Source organism: Castor canadensis, chromosome 3, assembly GCF_047511655.1.
Source record: "Castor canadensis chromosome 3, mCasCan1.hap1v2, whole genome shotgun sequence".
NCBI classification, from domain to species: domain Eukaryota; kingdom Metazoa; phylum Chordata; class Mammalia; order Rodentia; family Castoridae; genus Castor; species Castor canadensis.
Window position 1 is genome coordinate 126,401,341 of NC_133388.1, and position 23,477 is coordinate 126,424,817.

Genomic DNA, 23,477 nt, shown 5'->3' on the forward strand with positions numbered 1-23,477 from the left:
TTCACATGGATTCATCCTTATAAGAGGTCAGAAACAAGCCTCCAGAAGCCCCATTTTAGGATCTTCCTGACATTGAGTATTGAATCTGCATCTCTGAGTTTGCATATCAGAAAGTAGCCACCCTCTGTACTAGAGAGGCTGACCATAAAATGGGTTTTGAAGAAAATCTTGTAATAATCAACAGCAAAGATGAGGAAAACACACCAAGATAGTCTTGCAGCAATTCAGCTTCAGCTGTTACCAGTATTTCCATTACTTCCAGATCCACATCCTGGCTTCTTATCTAGTCTTTTTCTCTAAGTCCAGTTTTTTATGTTTATTACCAACTTGGTAATACCACTCAGATGTTACAGAGACAATTCAGTGTCTTCCTCTAAGCTGTTTCCTGCAGAGTTCCATCTCTCATTCCATGATATTGCCAGCTTCTCAAGATCAGATTTGAGTCAGCTAAGGCTCAGTCTAATTAGAACCAGTTATGGCGATTTGGCTTCCTGGGGTCTTTGGAAGCCACCTTTTCCCCCCCACCCAGGGAGTGTTAATTCCAGCCTGTGTCATCTGCCATAAGAACCTGGCTGTTGTTTCTTGCTTTTATCTCACTTTCTGTCATGCCAACCTATACTCAAAAAACTTGTGGTGCAAAATGAAGTTCTGTTTCCACGCAGTGGCATTTACAGTCCTCCACAGGCAAGTTGCAGCCCAGTGTTCTCAGCAGAAGTCCCAAGCCTGCTACAACACACTACAGACAGCAGGATCCAGCTGACCCATTGCTCAGATATGGCCCAGGATTTTTTTGAGTTGGAATCTTTCAGTCTTTCTGCATATTCTGTGTGTGTGTGTGTGTGTGTGTGTGTGAGAGAGAGAGAGAGAGAGAGAGAGAGAGCCACGCATAGCAATAGTTCAACAAAAGTAAAGGTGACATTGACAAAGAACATATTTAAGAAGGTGACCTAGGCACTCCTACTGTCTACTTCATTATTCCTGATTTAGATGTATAAAATTCCTGATTGGATAGGAAATAGTAAAGAGAAATTTTTCACAGGTTTTCTAAAGTGATCATAGATTTTCTAGCAATTTTTATTTTCAGGTAGTTTAAAGGTTAAAATAATCCATCTAAATTCACTGGGTCCCTATTTAGTACATTAATAAAAGTAATTTTTAAATTTCTGATTTATCAATTCTTGACTTTCTCTTGAAGGCTAAATGACAGAAGAGGGCAAAATTAAAGCTCCCGTTTGATGCAGTGATCCATACTTTGAGTGTCAAATAGCCCTCACAGATTCTCTAAACCTGTGCGTGGAGGGACTGGTCCAGGCATCCAGCAGAGTGAGAAATAAAGCCTAAGGCTCCTAACTCCTGAGTTAGAGCTGTTCTGTTTGTTGTTTCAGTTTTTCCCCATTAGTCCTTAAAATGAATTGCTAATAACCCCAAAATTAGTTGACCTTCAGACTTTCACAAAAAAATCTGTTGTAATTAATATTGTTCACTTCATCACCAAAAGGTTTAGGAAATAAAATCCCAAGTTCAAAGTGGACAAAACCACAATAACCAAATTAATTTCAAGGTGACTTCAATGTCTTTTTTTTTAAGCTGACAACAATTAGCCATTTTAACTTTCTGGCTTTTAAAGATACTTTGGCTACAATTTCATGTACTTGAAGGAAAATATATAAGAATGGATTAGTGTAGTGTTCTTAATTTGAGATATTAATGAGAAAGATAACTAAATAAGAAAATTACTTTCAATTTTTTTTAACAATATAAAGATAGAAGAAGAGAGTTGAATGAGCTGCCAGGGGCTGTGGATTCAAGTTCCAGATATTTCACCTTTATAAAGCTCATCTTCAACATTTGTAAAATGGAGATATTTGGGGCTGTTAGAAAGATCAAGTGATATCACACATGTAAAAGCAAGTAATAAGCTATAAAACATTACTGAAGATATGAGGTGGCATTGCTGTGTCCCTTCACTTATTTTAATTTTAAATGTGAATGTTAAAACACTTTTAAAATGTAATCGTTTTTACCTCTAAAAACTATAAAGTTTTATAAATCCACTTTTTCAAGTTGATATTAAGTGCTTGTTTTTATTGATCAAAACATTTTTTAATTGGGTATGGAGATTCAAACTGTACTCTCAGCACTTGGGAGGCTGAGGCAGGAGGATTGTAAGTTCAAGGACAGCCTGAGCGCCATAGTGAGATCCTGCCTCATCTACCATTTGATCCAGCAATACCACTCTTGGGGATATACCCAAAAGACTGTGACACAGGTTACTCCAGAGGCACCTGCACACCCATGTTTATTGCGGCACTATTCACAATAGCCAAGTTATGGAAACAGCCAAGATGCCCCACTATTGACAAATGGATCAAGAAAATGTGGTATCTATACACAATGGAATTTTATGCAACCATGAAGAAGAACGAAATGTTATCATTTGCTGGTAAATGGATGGAATTGGAGAATATCATTCTGAGTGAGGTTAGCCTGGCCCAAAAGACCAAAAATCGTATGTTCTCCCTCATATGTGGACATTAGATCAAGGGCAAACACAACAAGGAGATTGAACTTTGATCACAAGATAAAAGCGAGAGCACACAAGGGAGATATGAGGATAGGTAAGACACCTAAAAAATTAGCTAGCATTTGTTGTCCTCAACGCAGAGAAACTAAAGCAGATACCTTAAAAGCAACTGAGGCCAATAGGAAAAGGGGACCAGGAACTAGAGAAAAGGTTAGATCAAAAAGAATTAACCTAGAAGGTAACACCCACGCACAGGAAATTAATGTGAGTCAACTCCCTGTATAGCTATCCTTATCTCAACCAGCAAAAACCCTTGTTCCTTCCTATTATTGCTTATACTCTCTCTTCAACAAAATTAGAAATAAGGGCAAAATAGTTTCTGCCAGGTATCAAAGGGGTAGGGGGGAGAGGGAGGGAGCGGAGTGGGTGGTAAGGGAGAGGGTGGGGGCAGGGGGGAGAAATGACCCAAGCATTGTATGCACATATGAATAATAAAACAATAAAAAATAAAAATAAATACAAAAGATAAAAAAAAAACATGTTTTAAATCCCTCTACAAAAGCAATCATTAAGACATGATACTTGGTACACCACTAGCAAAACCATCCATGCCAGAGACAACAGGGCATCCATTGGGCAGGCAGTGTGTGCAGAGGGCCACATGGATGAGCCATATGGAGCAGCATGCTCTGCAGCCAGCTGTCCCTGAAAAGACTGGTCTTGGAGACCAGTTGTATCATGTTACAGCCAGCCAAAAGCTACAAATGCTGTCCCTTATAGCAGAAAAAGTATATACATTAGAAACAGAGGTTTCCTTGAAAAAAAAAACTTTACATGCGCTATCACTATATTTATTGCCAACAATATTTCCTTTCTTTTTGGGGGGAAGTGGAGGCCACTGTGCTGGAGTTTGAACTAGGGGCCTCATGATAATATTTCCTTTCTATCTTATTAATTTAGTGGCAGGTTTATATTCTGTCACCTTACATATGGATATGGAAAGGATACAGGAAACTCAGCAAATGCACATACTTTAAAAAAAATCATTAAAATCATAATCCATTCCTTTTAAAAGAAACAAAAATAGAATTTACAAAATGAAAGTTAAAATTCAAACGTAGTCTACTTTGGTGTCTTATTATCTATTCAATGAATAAGCTCTAGACTGTGCTAGACATTCAAGGAAAACCAAAATAAGTGGGGCATGAATCCAGTATTCATAGAGCTTGCATGCTAAGAGTGGAAATAAAATGTAAGTGTGCATTTATACTCACAGGTCATAATCAGAAACCTAATGAGGTAGCAGTATTTCTACCAGATTTCAGTAGATTTGGATACTTCATAGGCAAAATCTTTATTGAAATATTTCAAACTACACACTGTCCTTGACTTAAGGTGGGTCACCTTAAGATTTTTCAGCTTTCCAATGGTGTGAAAGCCATATGTATTTAGTGGAAATCATACTCTGAATTTTGAGTTTGACATTTTTCCCACACTAGAAATATATAGTCCAATATTATATTGTGATACTGCGCAGTAGTAGCCGTTGCAGCTCCCAGTCAGCCTTGTGATCATGAGGGGACACAGTGGACACTCCACAGTGCTCTTTGCTGCTCAGCTAGGATGTCCTGTAGGTTAGGTGGATTCAATACATTTTCAGCTTAGAATGTTTTCAATTGATGATGGATTTTTTAGGATATAACCCTATCGTAAGTCAAGGAACATCTTTAATACTTTATTTTTATGTCTTTTATTTTAGAATTAATAAAAATGCTTCATTTCAAGAGTAGTGTAAATAGTCTTCCTGTTCTTTCAGGCATATAAGTGGTATGAGCTTGGGCACAAGAGGGGACATTTTGCATCTGTCTGGCAGCGCTCCCTCTACAACGTTAATGGACTGAAAGCTCAGCCGTGGTGGACACCCAGGGAAACAGGCTACACAGAATTAGTAAAGGTGAGTGTTGTTAACTTAGGCATCTTCGTCACCTGATTTATTTTCTCCTTGAAATCAAAGAAGGTCTATCATGGAAAGGAGTGTGAGGGAGAGGACAGATTTTGATTTCTAGTGATAGTTGAAATTAAAAAAAAGTAGAAAAATCTTTTCACTCCAGTCAGTTGCCAGAAGTGTCATTTAGATAATGAAGAAGGAAATTTGTCTGAAATGGCAGTTCTCAAACTTTTTGGCCTTACGACACCCTTAAACTCTTAAAAAGTATTGTACATCATCAAGGAAGTTTTATTTATGTGGGTTTTATCTATCCACATTGGCAGTGGAAATTAAAACTGAAAGAAAATTTTATTTCTATGTATGAGTGTTGTAAAAATAGCAACCCCATTACATATTAATGTAAGTAACTTTTTAAATAAGATACTTATATTTTCAAAACAGAAAATACAATAAGAAGATCGAAATTGTTACGATTTTACAAATTTTTTCATGTCTGGTTTCATAGAAGACAGGAGGATTTTCGTGTCTACTTCACACATACGCACACCCACTGGAGCAATGATACTTTTATTATACATCATGTAGCCTCTGGAAAACTTCACTGTGTGCCTTTGTACAAATCAGCATCAAAAGAGCAAAGCACATCTTTGTGTTATTAAGAAAGTAATTTTGATCTTTCAGAGCCCTCAAAGTGTCTAGAGAACTACCCTGTGTTCTGGAGCCACATTTTGAGAACTGTTAGGCTTGTAGCAACAGAGAAAAGAAGCAGATACAGATAGAGAATGTTGCAGTAGATATGTCAGACAGAGAAATTGATTGAGTCTAATAACTTATTAGCTATAAAAATTATTTTTATATTGGTAGATTATGTCTGAATTTTAAGACTTACTTGTGATTTTGGTTGAAGCATTGTCAGAAGTTTACTAGTTTACTTTTGCTTTGCTAAGCCTATTCTTCATAGACACATTAGTAAAATAATTAATTTACTCATAATTAATTTACTCATAGATTCTGCATAATTCACTTTCTAGTCCAGATGTAAAAAAAAAAAATCATGCATCCTATAGGTTAGATGGGCTTCCATGTTCTGGCCTCAGAAGTCTGCTGTTTGTGCATTGTTTGTAGAAGACAATATGCTCTGATTTTTCAAACAATTTATTTTACACGTGAGGAAAGCAGGAAGGACGAACAGGGATGACAAGACACTGATAATTCTAGAATCTGGGTGATATATGGACGTTTGTTATACTAGTCTTTCCACCTTTGGGTGTATTTTAAATGTTTTCCGTAAAAGAATACCTTCTTTAAGATTTGTAAGACTTTACTGATTAGTTTACTTGGGTAAAAGAAAAGTTTCAATGTGGTTTCAATACACTTACATTAAATAGGTCTTACTTAAGACCTTTGTTTATGCTTATTTCATTATGAAAGCATACATTATAACCATCAAAAGCCAATTGTAAAGTAGGCCACCATAACTCAGATGAATATGGTGATGATGCACAAAGATTAATTTTAAAGATCGCAAATCCAAAGCAGAAATAGTTGAGAAACAACATTTTTATAAATCTACTGCACATAGCACCATCAGTGATTTCTTTCCTTATAAAATTCCATTTCTGATTCTCCTGTACCATCTTTTCCTAGTTTCCTTGTGAGCTTATTTCCCCATTAAAGTTTTTAAAATGCTTTCAAGTTCAAATAACAGAAATGAAACTCGAGCCTGGCTTCAACAACAAGGAACTTGACTGATTTGTATAACTGGAAGCTTAGCAGTAGAACTGACATCAGGGGTAGTATAGTATCAGAGGATGATTTTCTCGACTCTACACTCCCTGTTTGGTGAGCTTTGTCTTTTTTTTTTGCTAGCTTACTACAAGGTGGCTGCCAGCAGCCCCAAATTGGAGGATTGAAAACATTATTTAGCCACCACTCTAGCCCTAAATGACCTTCTCCAAACCTCCTGGGAGATGCTTTCATTTGCACAGCCACAGTTACAGGGAGCCTAGTTACCAAGTCGCTAGCAACAGGATTCCAGAAGAAGGAGTATACCTCTCTGTCAATGCAGGAACAGGAATCTTCCCTTTCATCTGAGCCAATTTAAGTCACATTTCCACTCTGGATCAGTCATTGGCAAGGGGTTATGGGATGATCTTCAAGCCAACCGGACCACCCCTGGGAGTTAGGAAAGTATCAGCTTCCTCTGAACTGAGTGGCTGAACTGGGGGTGGAGGGAGTAGACACCCAAATAAAATCAGGGTTCTATTAGAAAAGCAGCCTACAGTGTTCAGGATCCTTGCTGTCATGTGAATGTGCACTTGAACACAAACATTTTTTCCTCTGCCCTCTGTTTTCCTTTTTTTGCCTTGCATTTTCTAAGAAATCTTCTCCACTGTGCTTCATCTGCTGTGAAAATTTCAATTAAAGCTATGTTACCCTAATAGACTTCTCACTCTTTGTATTTTATCTCTACCTGTGCAGAAGCATTAGTATCTGATGTGAAAATTTAGTTCGTCAACTCCTACATACTCCTTTCCAACTTAAGTTTTGGTCAGTGTCTTAGTCCATTTTGGATGCTGTAACAAAATGTCATAAACTAGGTGACTTATAAACAACAAAAATTTATTTCTTAGGATTCTGAAGGCTGAAAGAGATTAAGGATGCAGGAAATTGTCTGGTGAGGGTTGTTTCCTGGTGCGTAGATGGTACCTTCTCACTATGTCTTCACATAGTAGAAGAGGAACGGCAGCTCTCTGTATACAATTGAAATTAGGGTAATATTAAGCTCAAGCAAATTCTTTTAATTGAAGGTACTAGCATCCACTAGAATAGCTATAACAGAAAAAAACAAGCACTAACAAGTGTTGGTATGCTTCACATATTGCTAGTGAGGTGTGGCCATGCCTCAAACATAAAACTACTACATGTTCCAGCAGTTCCACTCCTAGGTATAAATCCAAGAGAAGGAAAAACACTTGCCCATGAAAAAATATGTACATGAATGTTCACAGCACCAGTAATAGTAAAAAAATAGAAACAACCCGAAATGCCCATCCAAGTGATAAGTAAATAAAGACAATGTGATATAGCTATACAATGACAATAAAAAGGAATGAAGCATTGACACCTAGTTTCATCCATGAACCTTAAAAACATGATGCTGTGTTAAAAAGGCTAGTCACAAAACATGACATATTACATGGTCATGTTTCTATAAACTGTCCTAATTAGGAAAATCTATAGAAACATAAGCAGACTGGTGTTTTCCAGATCCTAAAGAAGTTGTGGTAAGGGGCCATGACCTCTAATGGGTGAAGGGTTACTTTTTGGTATGATGAAAATATTAAAGTGTTGGTAGTTGCACAACTCTGAATATGCTAGAACCACTCAATTATAAAAGTTAATGGAGTAAATTGTGTGGTATGTGAAATATATCTCAATAACTGTTAAAAATAGGAAACTGACAGAACATGGTAGTTCAAAGACATTTAAAGGAAACAGACTTCTGCAGGTTGTGGAAGAAACTGACTTAATCATCACAAAGGCAAAACAGTGAATCAAGTAAGAGCCTTTGCTCCACAATTCATTACGTGATTTGGAGTTTGGGGTTTATTCCTTACTAGCTGTGTGACATTGAGCTACATTCCTTGTATTTCAACTTCATTATCTCAAAACTGTCCATGGTAGTGGTTCCTGTCCTATAGGTTGTTCTGAAGGTTTAATAAGCAGAAAATGCTCAATAAACATGGCTTTTTGTTATTATGCTGGTTATCATTTTAATTTACTACCCTGGTTTTGTAGGAAAATATTTTCTAACTTCTAAAAAATCTACAAAGTCGATTTTTAAATATTATGTTATATTAAAATAATAATGTATTAGGTAACATCCATTAAATGTTGACTGTTTGCAGTCAATGTGCTAAATAAGCACTTTGCTATATAGTATTTCTAATCTTTAAAGCAGCTTTAGAAGATACATATTATTGGGCCCATTTATTTATGAGTAAAGATGAAACAAGGTGAGAAATTTGCCTAAGGTCCCATACTGAATGGTGACAAGATTGTGATATGAATGAAGGTTTCCTTGGCCTCCAAATCTGTTTCCTACTTGTACCTCAAAATAGTTCCTTGTTTATACTGATTGTTTGCTCTTAGGTCTAGTGTCCTCCTTTGTGCCATTCACGTGTTTGTTTCGAAATTCTATTTAGTTGGACTTCTTGATTTCAGTCCTGCTGTTTCAAGTTCTGCTTTATTTAAAAAGAAAGGCAAAGTGGGGGTTTCAGTCACAGCATGGAATCTTGCATGATGATGACACCTTCTAACTCAGTGCTGTACGATAGTGCTTTACTCTGCTAGCTACCTTTATTTGCAGAAATATTAGTGCTGTAAATTACATGAAATTTCAAAAAGAACTAAATTTAGAGTGACCACTGCTAATAATGACTATGACAAAAGAGAGCCAGCAGTGTGAGGAAACCCAGGGCCCATTGGTCATTTAGTTGACAGACACTTATACATCAAGGTATTCTTCCATTTCTAAATTACAGGTTTATATATGGTGGATTATCATCTAGTTATTGATATGTGTAAGTGGAAACCTTTTAGATTGGTAGCTGCCATCTTTGACCAAAATACTTTGAAAATAATTATACAGATTGGTCCCTAAGTGCCAACATTAACCAGCTATTGTCACTGTGTTCCAGAGAAGTGGAGAGTGCGTTCTCTTGGAGGCCTGGGACAGTGCTGAACAGAAGGCAGCCTGGTGTTGCTTTTCCCCTTTGTCAGCTGGTTACTATTCCCTTTCATTGTGTAGCTTATAATTTGGCAGCTCCAGCTATGGGGTTATACAACTCAATGAAAGGAATCAGAGAAAATGATCCCAGTGGAGTTTCTCTTTGGTGCTTATTTTCATTGAAACTGAGCAGGTTACTACCCAAATCACAAATATCAAAGTGTCAGGGCCTTGTGAGTGTTTAACAAAGAAATTGAAACAAAAAAATGGATTTAAGTCTTTGCTAGGGTGGAAATGGAAATGTTCTCTTACAGTCAGAGAAAGGCCATCATACCTTATGAGTTTTGCTCTCTCCTTTTTGAGATTAGCTCTTTGATCCGCACTGTTCTACAGCAAATTTAGATGTAGACACACATGCATAGAAACCACTAGAGTACACTGAAAGCACAACCACAGCCAGAAGCAAATGAAAACCATAGTTTAAGTAATCCCTTTTGTATTTGTTTTTCCTGCTAACTCTGCATTCATCACTGGGGAAAAAAGGAAAAACTCTTGTATTCTTTGCCGAGCTTTCCAGAGCAACTGCACTGATGTAAACAAATAGCATGTCATGTAAGTTTGCCTTTCTTCATGTGGTAGTTTTATTCAGTTGGACAAGTGCCCAGCATTGCTTTGCCAGTGATGTGACAGAGTGCACTAGAATGATTGATTAGAATAGCACTCTGTCATTTTCCTCTAGACTTTGGCTTTTATTAATAAGAAACCCATTGTGTATGAAAACTTTACCTAGACAAAAGTAGGACTTACACACTGCTTCAGCATTTCTTTCAATGTGATTAAATACTTAAATATTTTCAGTGAATTACTTTTGAAATTAAATGGATTGAGGAAGAAGCAAAATGTCAGATTTATAGTGGAATTAAGCTGTAAATTAAGAGGATTAGCAATTTTATATGAAAGTGTCATTAATACAAAGAAGTGCTAAGAGTTATTCCTTAACATTAACATAATAATTTGATCATATTTTTTCTAAATCAAACTTGAATCATTTTGGATTCAAATGATACTTTCACTAAAGATTACATCAAAACATTATGGGATTCAGAATTTGATGATTATGTGACTTAAAGGAGAGCCTTTTGAAGGGGCCCCACAATTAGAAGCAAATTAGTTTTGCTCTCATCTCTGATACTTTGAGCAGGTCATGTCATCCAGTAGAGCCTCAGGGGATTTTTTTTATGTCTAAATTCAAAATAATTACCTCACTTCCTCCTCGTCTGCAAGGTTTTAGGAAGGCTCAAAAAACAACAAAACAATAAGAACCACCACCTTGCATGTTCCTGTGTGCTGTTTAGATGTAAGTCCTTATGAGCCAACACTCTGCTGTTATGATAAAATGGATAAGATGGCATTTGATGTCAATTATGGCAATATAGCAAAAGAATAAAATATGTGATAGTCTTTGAGCTATTTCAAACTAAAAGGCCATTTTCTTTCTCACAGCAAAATTGGTAAGTTTTTGTATTTGTCAACATGCCAAAAAAAATGACTACAAGTTGGTTGTACCTCTGACGTTCTTTGAGAACTTACAGTGCAATATTTGATATTTCAGGATAGTTGCAGACTGAGCCTACAGTCTGGTACTCCATTTGAGGATCTAAAATGTTTAATCCACTGTAGTTCATGACCTTAATGTGTCCTAACACACATACATACAGATCAATATATATATATATATATATATATATATATACACATATATATACACATACACACACACACATAGATATACATATATATGTATACACATGCATATTTGTGAATCTGTTTATCAAGCAATTTGTTTTTATATGTACACAGAAAGTCTTGCTGTCAGATTTGCATCCCTCTGAGATTAGGGACTGTGGGGGTTTCTGCTCATAGCTGGTGCTCCCTTAGGACTGAGCTCATAGCACTGTTTCTAGTTGGTAGGGCAGGAAGGGAAGCCAGGACTTGTCTCTCCTTTCACCTGCCTCTGATGGATGACAGTGGCTGCCGTTCCTGCCCATCTGGGCTAGCATATAAGGAACATGGGTCTTATTTGCCTTCTGAGTCTTTGCAGCCTGCAGTTTTCATCTGGCAGCCTACACTGCCTTTACTCCTTTCTCCCGAGGAAGAAATCTTTTGTCTTCTCTGCCACACCCCCACACTCTTTAAAAAGAAGAAAATTCAGTTCTCCAAAAGTCTTCTCTTGTCCCAGTGCTAGATGCCTCATGTTATCCTTCCACAAGAATAATGAGAATCCACACACAGGAACAACAGCCAGACCACGTATAAAAATAGAACTGTGACCCACAGCCTGCAGCAACCTGCCCAGGAAGCCAACGTGCTATCTCTAGTTACAATCCAGGAAGCTCAACAATAACTTCTGTGATAATTGACCCCTAAATGGCCATGATTTGCTTAATAAGTGACAGTTTTCCTGATTTTTGTCCATGGTTCCAACTTAACAACCAGAGAAAGCCAAATTATAACTTCTAGCCACTCACATGGGAGACCTCACTTCGAGTCAACCAACTCCAGCTTCCCCAGGCCAATACCCCCCAGTAAGAGTGCACCTGGAGCCTGCCTTTTTCCCACTAGAAAGCTTCCCACTCCTGTACCCACCTTTAATCCCTGCCCAAACAAAGTGACTGTCACTGACTCCTTCACTACAGGAGCTCAGAATAAACAGCCTTTGCTTTTTCTCATTTTAGTAGTCTTGGTTTACTTCTACAATATGAAATGGCAGCTGCTTTTTAAAAAAAATCTTTATGAAAACCTAGATAAAACAAGGAGACCTAATCAAAATGCATTAGGACCAGTGAGAGGGTGTTCCTTTAGTGCTACTAGTTTCCTTCACGGGTTTATTAAAATTACTGCAAGGAGAGTTTATTGCACTTACTTTGGTGTCTGCTCTGATTCCATAATCATAATTTCACATTCAGAGGTCTTCACCCTGGGTACCGTTGCCCTGCTGCCCAGGTCTGAGCATGGTCTATAGTGGAGGCTTGTTTTGGATGAGATTTAAGCAAGCTGATTTTATCTCTAAAAATTAAGTAATGTAGTTCCAAAAGTAAGATACAATAATTACCTCTCAAAAATAAGATATATGATTCCTAAAATAGTAGTAATAAATCATAAGCATATTCTTGGCTGATGAAGCCAAAGCATATTCTTTGATGCCATTGTTATCAATTCATTCTAACTCTAATTTAATTCATAAACTTTCCCCTCTCTTAATTTAGAATCAGAACCTGTGAAGGTATGTGTACATGTCAGGAATTATCTCAACTGCAGATAGCTGTGTGTTCTCAATGCCCTTCTTACAACTAAGCACACACTGATCTTGCTTCTGTTACTCCAAGCCTTCCAAGTTCTTATTATGTTTGTTCATGTGTTAAAAGCATAGCTCTTCTTGCCTTTCTCTATGATAGTGCCCTAGTTTGTTCACATAAATTTGCTTTTCCCCACGTAAACGTGAACTTATTCCTGATTTTCTTCCAACTGATTGCTTTCTTAGTTGGAGCTAGTTCTAACTTGCATCTGCTTTAGTGTCGTAGGCTGAATTTGCCTCCTCGAAATTTGTATGTTGAAGCCCTGACTCCCAGTACTTCAGAATGTGACTATATTAGGTGATGGGGCCTTTACAGAAGTAGTTAAGTTAAAAATGAGACCATTAAGATGAACCCTAATTCAATCTGACTGGAGTCTTAGAAGAAGAGATTTGAATCCACAGAGAGAACTGGGGATGCATGCCCACAGTGAAAGGCCATGTGAGGACACTGTGAGAAGATGACCATTTAGATGCCTAGCAGAGAAGCCTCAAAAGAACCCAGATTTGTTTACACCTTGATCTGGACTTCTACCCTCTAGAATTATGAGAAAATAAGTTGTTCTCGTTTAACCCACTTTGTCTTTGGTGTTTTGTAATGACACTCCTAGCAAATTAATGCCATCAGTGACTATTATTAGTTACTCTCCTATGGCAAAATTGTCTCTGAATGATCCTATCTTCCTCCATCGAAAAAATAATAAAAGCTGAGTATATCAATTGTGTTTGATTAGAATAAAATTGAAGTGACTGCATGTCAAGCTTCAAGCATTGTGCTCATTTCATCATCATTTGGCCCCTTGTGGAATTGGAGATATACCAGCTAAGTAATACAAGGAAAATGTGTAAGCAAGAGGTGACAAGAAATTGGCTTGACAATATAGATCATTACATGGATTAGTGGAGCTTGATTCAAAATACAAAATATGATGCTGAGAATTTTTCCTTATGGCTCCCCCTCCTCTGCATTTCTGCTATGTGAAACATCGTTACTTTAAGTTTGCTGATCTTGTAAAGATAGATTTGAAGGACTGGTAAAAGGTTTTGCAAGCTAACAAGATTTTGTTTCTAAATTTTGTTGGGAATGGTTTGCATATTATAAAGTCCTTCTAGTCAAGCAGATAGGAAGGTAGGTAGTAAAAGCAATCAACTTTTAGAGGTATACAAAATATAAGTGAAAAGGAAATAAAATAGAACATATGCACTTAACACCCCCACATGAAACCTCACTTTAATGACAATAAAAATGTAAAAAACCCAAAACATGAAAGTGTTTGATGTCTCCACTCCAGAGGAACTAATACAGAAACTTTAAAATGACAGAGGTCAACACAAGAAGGGGATCAGGAACCAGTGTAAAGATCAGTTAGCGATGAATCAACCTGGGTTGTAATACATTTGTACATGAAAGCAATGCTAGGAATCTCTCTGTATAGCTGTCCGTATCTCAACTAGCAAAAACGCTATGTCTTTCTTATTATTGCTTATTTCTATTCCTCAATGGTGGAGAAAAGCACAGAACAGGTTTTGCCTGGAAGCAAAGGGGGAGAGGGTGGGGGCAGGGGGCAGGGGTGAGAATGACCCAAACAATGTATGCACATGTGAATAAATGAATAATAAAAAATAAATTAATTTTAAAAATTAAATAAAATAAATTAAAAATGGAGGAAAGAAGCAACAACAACAAATAAATGACTGACACCATCATCTTTTTCATGAAAGTGAAAAACAGAAATGTCTAGTTCAAGAAAGCAGAAATTGAAGCAATTGCAGTGTATGTGTTTGTGAAGAAACACAAGGACTCTGGTACTGCAGCAACTAATGAAACTGCATAGCCTCCTATGCTAACATTTTGCAGTCCCCAATTTAAAAAAAAAATGACTTGATAATGTATCCAAAAACCTCAGGCCATGTCATATCACATTGGTGTCCAATCATTCATTCATTTGTATAGGACTAACAGCCAGCCTAGGACCACCAAACAATTAAGGAGGCTTTTCTGTAAGAATGATACAGAACAAAACAAACAAACAAAAATGCTGTTGCCCTGGGTAAAGAGAAAATACAGAGAGTAAAGCAAACTTGAAATAATACCTATAATATACTCAGAGCAATAAGAGAAGATAGCATATCTGTTAAACAAGAATAGGATCCTATAAGAACAAAGGAATCAAAGACCTCAGGAATAAGAAAAATGTGATTCACTATATAGGAGCAAGAAGTTTGGGGGAAGGGGGTTGTCAAGCACAGCAGGTAACAATGACAATGGGTAATAATAATGATATACTATACATTTCAAAAAGCTAGAAGAAAGGATGTTTAAAATTTCTACCATCAAGAGATGATGAATGTTTGAGGAGACAGAGATGTGTTTAACTTGATTTTAAAATTACAGAATGTATACATGTATCAAAACATTACATGGTACCATTAATATGTATAATTTTCATGTTTCTATATATTAGTTAAAATAAAACTTAATTTTTTAAAAACATGTTTCAAAGAAATAAGAATTTAATAACAGTGTTAGAAGCCAAGTCAATGAGATCTCTTAGAAGAGAAAACAAAAAAACAGAGATGGAAAATAGAAAAGTAAAAAGAATTAGAGGCTCTATTTAATGCATCCAACCTACAAAAGGAATGCCAGTGAGAACAGGGAAAAATAATTAAGAATTTATTCAAGAAATACACTAGAAAATGGTCTCGATTTGGGGAAAAAAAAGTGTTTCCATATCGAAGAAGGGTGTTCCACCCTTATTCTAAGGTGCATAACCATGGAATTCCAGAATAACCAGAAAGGAGGAGATCTTGAAATACTATAATCTTCAGAGCTGTATGCTATTGTATGTAGTACACGCCCTTTTAACACACTTGATCCTCTGAGAGACTCAAGGAAATCTTATGAAATGAGTAACTAAAGGTATAACATTAAGTAACTTACACAAAAGTCACACAGCAAACAAGTGGCAGAATTATATTTCCAAGTGAGGCAGTATGGCTCTGGAAAGTTTCTAGAGGGGCAAAAGGGGGGGAGGGTCCAAAGGGCATCAGATTTCCAAACAGTAACACTACAACTTAAAATATAATGCAGCAATGCTTTCAAAGTTATAAAGACCTTACATAGTGATGATGTATTTATTGGATGTGACCCGAAAAGCACAGGCAAAAAATAAACAAATGGAGCTACATCAAGCTAAACATTTCTGAATGGCAGAGGAACCAATGAACAAAATGAAAAGGCAACCTATGGGATGAGATAACACATATGGTAAGGGATTCATATTCAGAATGAAAAAGGAATTCATACAAGTCAATTGTTCATTTTAAAATGGGCAAAGGACCTTAATAGAGATTTTTCCAAAGAAGACATACAAATGGCCAAAAGGTATATGAAAATTGCTAACTTCATTAATCATCAAGGAAATGCAAATCAAAACCACAGGAGCATAACTCACAACTGTGAGATATCACCTCACACCTGCTAGGATGGCTGCTATGAAAAATAAGAGATAACAAGGGTTGGCAAGGATATGGAGAACAGAGAACTGCTCTATGTTGTTGGTGGGAATATAAATTGATACCACTATTATAGAAAATAGTGTGGACATTCCTCAAAAAATTAAAATAGAACTACCATATTATCCAGCAATCCTGCTTCTGGGTATATATCAAGGAAAATGAGATCAGTATTTCAGAGAGATGTCTGCAACCCCCATGATCACTGCAAAGTTACTCACAATAGCCAAGATATAGAAACACTCTGTGTTCATCAAGAAATAAAGATGATGTGATACAGTGTAGTATTGCCATTTGGGACCATGTCTGTGATCCTGGGAAACTTTATAAACCAGACACAGAAAAATAAATACTGCATTCTCTTACTTATATGTAGAATCTTAAAAAGTTAAGCTCAGAGAAGCAGAGAGTAAGTAGCACAGTGGTTGTCATGAGCTAAGGATAGAAGAAAATGGGGAAATTTTGTCAAAGGGTCAGGATGAGATGAACAAGTTCTGGGGAGCACCAGATCCTGTACAGCATGGGTAGTGATGGGAGTGTTAACCAATTTGATTGTGATTATCATAATTATTGCAGTGTACACTTTGTATTCAACCTTTGCTTGTCCATTAAATATTTTATAATAACAATATTAATCACACTAAATAACAAGAAAAATTATAAAAATAAGTTACTATTTAAATGAATTTGCTACCTAAACACCTCCTATACATAGTCAAACCTTCAATCAGGTATAAGAATAGCTTCAGATATTTTCAGAAATGCCCTTTTTCAGGAGCAACAGAATCCAATAGTTAGGGAGCCCAGGTACATTTAGAATTCAAAGCAAGCCCATGAAGTCCAGACAGAGGCTGGTCCAGATCACAGCAATGCAGATTGGTTATAAGAGGATACCTTTGGAAAAAGAGAGAAAGAAATATTTTTTTGCAAAGGGTTACAGCTTAAATATCCCTTACCAAAATTCCCAAGGCTAGAAGTGTTTCAGATTTTTTTGTATTTTGGAATATTTGCATTATATATAATCAGATATCTTATGGAAGGGACCAAAATGTAAACACAGAATCATCTATGTTTCATATGCCCCTCAACACATAAGCTGAAAGTAATTATATTTTTTTTTAATTTTGTGCATAAAACAGTTTCATGAAGTGGAATTTTCTACTTGTCATCAGTCAAGAAGTTTCAGATTTTGGAACATTTCAGATTTCAGATTTTTTTAATTAGGCATGCTCAACCTATAGCATCGTGAGACTTTATAGTAGAATTGGAGTTAGTGAAAAAGTAGTATTAAGTGCATTAGAAAGTTAAATCAACAAAGAAAGGGCAGAATTTTTTGAAAGCTGAGTGTGAGATGAAGTGTAATCATTACAACTCAAGTGAAGTGTGAATGATACCTCATTGTCATAATAGAAAATCTGAGTGTGAATTTACACAGATGTATGAAAGATTTCACAAGGAGGGAAAAGAGAAAGACATCATATTGTTAAATTATTAGCCTTCCATAGAAGATGAGCAATAATGTCTGAATTAATAAATTAAGAGTAGTAATATAAGCATACTATTTAGATGTAAGCAAGTAAGTTTGGGGTTTTTTGTTTTGTTTTTTGGTGCTTGGTATTGAACCCAGGCTCCAAGCACACTAAACATGACCTCTACCTCTGAGCTACACCACTAGCCTCAAAAGAAAGACTTTCTTTAAGAAGTCAGCTTCAAAAGAGGATTTCATAGGACTTACTCTAATTTGACATTAAGGAGGAGAGTACTCATCAAATGGTATGAGCAGGCTGGCTGGGGAGATGAAAAAGGACTCTTAAGTGGACAGAGTGTTTGGATGAAGACATGCTGGGGTACATTGTGGAATTAGTATGGCCTGAGAGTGAGAAGTCTATTTGTTGATGACTAGAGTAAGGAATATAGCTGAGGTACAATTCCAAAGGCAAGTTGCTGGTGATGGGTTTATGGAGCCATATGGCTTTGTAATAACAACCAAACCTGTTTTCTAGTCTCTGTAGTCACAGAAAAAGTGTGCATTAGAAGCCATTATCTCCCAACAAGCAACTCAAATAGCTGTGCTACTAATTTCTCTTCAGTTTCATGAAATGGGTTAATTTAGGAACTATTTCATAGGAGGCCTTTAAAAATGTAGGCATTGCTAACTCTGTAAGTGTTCAAGTTCCTATTGGAATTTCCAAAAATATGGTATTCCTTCCCATCTCAAACAACTCAGTGATTAGTGACTACTGTAGAGAAAATTCATACTCTTTTTCTCACCCTCTTTGCTCCCTTCTCCCCACACACACTACTGTGGTCTGAATGTGTCCCTGCCAAATTCATATGTTGATGTCCTAACTCCCAGGTGATATTCAGAGATGCAGCATTTGGGAGGGGATTGGATCATGAGGGTAGTGACCTCATAATTGTGATTAGAGGCCTCCTGAGCCTCTTGTGTTGCTCTCTTTACCATGTGAGTTTAAAGGAAGGAACTGCCACTCAATGAAACAGGAAACAGAGCTTCACCAGACACCAAGTCTGCCAATTCCTTGGTCTTGGACTTGCAGCATTGAACTGAAGAGTAAATATCTATTGTTTATAAGCCACCTGTCTATGGTATTTTGTTATAACAACCCAAATTGACCAAGACTACATACACACACACACACACACACACACACACACACACACACACTGTCCATATTTAGATAGGTCCTTAATTTTCTGTAATCACGTGAATTTTATAAAATGTGGTCCTTGTTGTGTGGTGAAAAACAAAGTTTCCATATCCTTACCCAGATTTCTCCCAAAAGACCCTGTTGTGCCTGCCAAAGTTGGAAAATTCCCCCAGGCTTACATTACTTTGATTGAAAGTGTTTACATTGAACGTTTAGGAGATCATGATTGTTATCTTTGTGTTTTTCTTCATGTCACAAGACTTATCTGGTGCTATCTTTTGATTGACCCAGTTTCCCTCCCCTTGTCAAGGATGTGAACTGTTTGAATCGTGTCTGCTGCACAGTGCCAAGCAGGGAGTGCAGAACTATCCAAGCACCTGGATAGTACCTGCTCGTGATGGATATTCAGGAAAACACTGTGCACGGGCACCTGTGGGACCACACAACTGCTTTGCGCTCCAGAAGGGAACAAGGCCTCAGTGTAAAGTCCCATGCCTAAATGTAACCCTCTCTTTTCACACGGGTGCCTTAGAAATGGGCAATGGGGAGATAGCAGAGTGGGATTCTGGTGTTAGTTCTACTGGCCACTAGACTCCCAGAGTCATTTCCTCATCCCTAAGGTGAAAACGTTTCTAGATCAACAGTATGGATCCTTCCAGCTGTAAAATTCTGTGACAAAGTATTGAACTCAAGTTGACAACCAAGATTAACCGTTACAGGATAGAGCACATCTGTAGCAAGATGGTACAGGTGTTTGGAGTCAGGTACTGGGGTGACCTCTGTATTACTTTGCACCTTTTGTGCATGAGTCTGTCATCCAACTCATCTGTGGCATGTATAACAAGGGAAAACCAAAAGGATGCTTAAAAAAAAAAAAAATTCACTACTACCCATGGAAAAGTACCCTGACAACACTTCCCAGGGAGGCTGAGGATGAAAAAAGATACAGGGATGACATTTCTTACAAAAAAACTAGCCTGTCCTTAAGTAAAAACTTTAAATTATATTGAGTGATGCAATCACTTTAACATTTCCTCTGGGGCTTTGTGTCCTATTTTAGTAACAAAAGATCAGCTGTTTCCAACTATGCCCCTAAAATCACCCTTCAAAAGAAAAGAAAGGAATTTCTAAATACTGGAAGGGAAGAGAAGAACTTGCCCTTATAAGGCTCCAGTCACCTCATTTGAAAAGTAATTTCATGTGTTAGCGAGGTAATTCTCTCCTTGTCTGTGTGACAATTTAACAAGAATCTAACAGATTTATCTAGCAACCTGAATAAGTTACAATAACAGCAGTGAGTGTTGGCAGTTTAGGTGCATTTGAGAAGATGTGAACATACTGCAGAGACCTGGAATGTGTTTTTGCTTTTTCTTTCCATAATCGAGATTTTTGACAAAAATCTTTGCATTTTCTCAGTCTGGAGACCTGCCAAAGTAAGCACTGTTGACTCTTCCTTTATCAAAATGTGGCCTTTGACTTAATAGTTATGGACTGTCTATTTTTGGATGGAAAAAATATAGAAACTATTTGATGGACTAAGTGCTGAATAAGGACAAATGAGCAGCACCAACCTAAAGAGGGCAATGATAAGAGCAGGTGCAGATGTTGACACAAATTAATGTGTGGATTTCCAAAAACAGAATTATAAAATCTTTTGCCCTACAATATTTTAATAACTAATGTTTTCACATGATACAAAAAATTTTCCAGTCTTAAAAAGAGAAAACTACAACAAATCTAGCTTTACAGATATTAATTGGACTCATCTGTGATCCTACAACAGGGCAGCAATCTGCATTCAAAATGGTTCAGAAGTCTCTACCCCAAGGGTAGATTTTGTTAATAGCCAGAGAAAAGGAAATGACATACAGGAAATGGAGGTGAAGTAGAACAGTCCTATTGATTATAGCTTGGGTCTGTATTGTTTCAACAGTTGGCCTCTCATGATTGGCTGAGATTTACTGATTTCCTGTGAGTGGAGGTTATGTTTACATGGTCAAGTAAAGTTACAGTTCACTATGTCCAGATAAACTTTTAAGACAGTCTTCCCCCCCCCCGCCCCCCATTTTTGGCAGTACTGGGAATTGAACCAAAGGCCTTCCATCCCTGTTAGGCAAGTGCTTTACCACTTGAGCTACACTCCCACCCAACTCTTTTGTTTTTGAGAGTCTTGCTGACTTTACCAGGCTGGCCTCAAACTCATGTTCCTCCTGCTTCTGTATTCCAAGTAGCTTCCTGAGTAGCTAGATTACAGGTTTGAGCTACTGACTCCGGACTGATCTCCTGCTCATAAGTCACAATGTAACATTCTACTTGAAATCGGCTAGTGTGTACTTACTTGCCTATGGGCAACTATTTCATCCACTTCTCACCTAACATAGAAATGATTAAAATGTTTCAAAATCCTAGTTTATTTGTACAACTTTTTCTATTTCCTACTTACTGTAGGAAAGCTGTTTCTATTGTTCTGCTCACAATTCATCTCAGTGGACAGCTGTGGATGCTTATCTCTGCCTGCTTGCCCCACTGCTCCGGGTCTATAACCTCCCCACAGTGTGACGGTGAGGATGGCCAGAGAATCTTCCACTGTTCTGCTGGTCTGCTGCCGTGTGTCTTCCCACTCCTAGACTCTGCCAGTTTGAGGCCTGGCTGGGGCTAAAGCAGCCTCATAAATAAGAAGTCAAGGTCTGTTTGACTAAATTCTAAACAATAGAACATTTATTTGTTGTGTTTTGCTGCTAATTTTATAATGTATCAAGTGCTCTAATGGAACTTTTCTGATGTCTTTGGAAATTTAATTAATATTTACCATGTTGAAGTGCATCTTTGTAAGGAACTCTATTGAGAGGTAAAATTAAATCTGTGATTTGTATTCCAGTTTGGATGCGGGAGTTTCACATGAACTTATTGTAGTGTACTGATCAAGATCAATGTTCTTGTTAGGTTTGGATTTTAAAAATGAAAAGAAAACAAAACCAACATTTACGAAATCTTTAAAACAATTATGGAGGGAATTATTTTATGAAGATTCTAGGAAATACTGAAATTTTTATTCTTCAAAAGCATTTGGTTTAGAAAAATAATAAAAGTTTTGGTTTTGGTTTTTTAACATCCTTGGCAACAGGTTCCAAAGAAATAAGCAATCAAGTAAGAGCAAAAATTCATTACTTTATTAAACCAACACAAAGCTGAGAGTCATTGTAAGATGTTCTACAAGGCAAATTTTCATCCCAGTAAAACCAGAACATTCCTTCTAGTCTTTAGAAAGGAACTGGAAGTTAATCCGTGATGAAGGCCTTGCAGTGATGGATGAAGCCAAAGGTCTCTTCCTGCCTGAAGATGAAAACCTGAGGGAGAAGGGAGACTGGAGCCAGTTTACACTGTGGCAGCAAGGTGAGCTCTGACTTCTAGATTGTTCTCTGTAGCCAATAACCAGGTAAGAGTCTTCTGGTAATTATCGCAGAGCTGGGATTCCTAGACTTATGGCAGTCTGCCCCAGAAACCCAGACTTTTGAAATGCACTCACTGTTTTTAAAAAGTATATCTGAGCACTTATTTGTGTGTATTGTATATGTATGTGCCTATGTGTATGTACATAGCATATTTGAATATAGAGAAAAATTAGAAATTATATATTAATATGTATCATATGTATTATATGTATATATTAATATACATATATATCACTGGTCTTTCCTGTTAAATGGCATGTTACTGACAAGTAACCCTCCCATGTGGATATAACTCAGAAACCCACCATGTGCCTATCATTGTCCTAGAAATGAGTTTCCCTGACACTCAGCCTTATTTCCTTCTACAAAATGTAGGCGATGATGCAAGCCAAAATTATATCAAGACAGTTGAGATTGTTGGAAATGTAGCACACCAAAGTAACAAGAAAATAGTAACTACTGAGCTCTTCAGAAGTAGGAAGTGGTTCATGTTCAGTATATTTCTTTAGCTTAACCCACACCCAGGCACATAGACGAGCTTCAATGTGTAGTCAGTGAGTAAATGTGTTAATCTGTCTTTAAATTGAGGAGCATTGAACTTTAAACATCAACTCTCTTAAACATCAACTTAACTTTTTTTTAATCAAAAAAAAAGTCCATTTTAATGACCAAACAGTGTGTACTGCATATCTCTAGCTGCACAAAAAGGAGTGTTGTAAGCAATCAATTTACATTGAAGGGACACTGATTTGCCTGAGTTGTGCTTTTGGACTGGTTTCTGTGTAAGAAGACAAACAATTTCAGTAACATTTTCAGTGGTACATCCATAAGAAGAAAGATCAAATGACTGTCAGCTTTTTCCTACAAGATTTTTTCTAAGCGTGCTATACAGTCCATATGTGGGTAACAGGCAATTTCTGTTCAGCATATCGCTAAGATGAGTTAGTTCTGTTGGCCCTTGTGCATTCATCTGATACTTGGGTTCCATTAATACCATTTATGCTTCACAGAATCCCTGCTTCCTAGGGCAGTGCTTTAGAATAGCATGCATCCAGAAACCAGTCTCTACTAACAAATGGGGCCCTTAATGGATGTTGTGGACATCAGTATTTCACTCTAAGCACCTGGCCCATGATGAGCCCTGTGGAATCATTCTTGCACTCATTGAACCCTTCTGATCATGCATGAATACTTTAAACTACCACTGGCAATCCGTAAAAATTGAACATCTATTGCACAGCTTTTCACCCAGAGAGAATCTTTGTTTTCAGACCAGAAAAGATA

The 23,477-nt window shown here is 37.1% G+C and overlaps 1 protein-coding gene across 11 annotated transcripts in view; it reads left to right on the forward strand.

Moving 5' to 3' along the window:
• The window catches only part of Asph (aspartate beta-hydroxylase), a 201,147-nt gene that overhangs the window by 158,910 nt on the left and 18,760 nt on the right, over positions 1–23,477 (forward strand). For all 11 annotated transcript variants that reach the window (XM_074068610.1, XM_074068613.1, XM_074068609.1 and 8 more), the window contains 2 exons: positions 4,341–4,478; positions 21,999–22,134. In XM_074068610.1, coding sequence (XP_073924711.1) covers positions 4,341–4,478; positions 21,999–22,134 — 274 coding nt within the window. The remainder of the gene's footprint in view (positions 1–4,340; positions 4,479–21,998; positions 22,135–23,477) is intronic.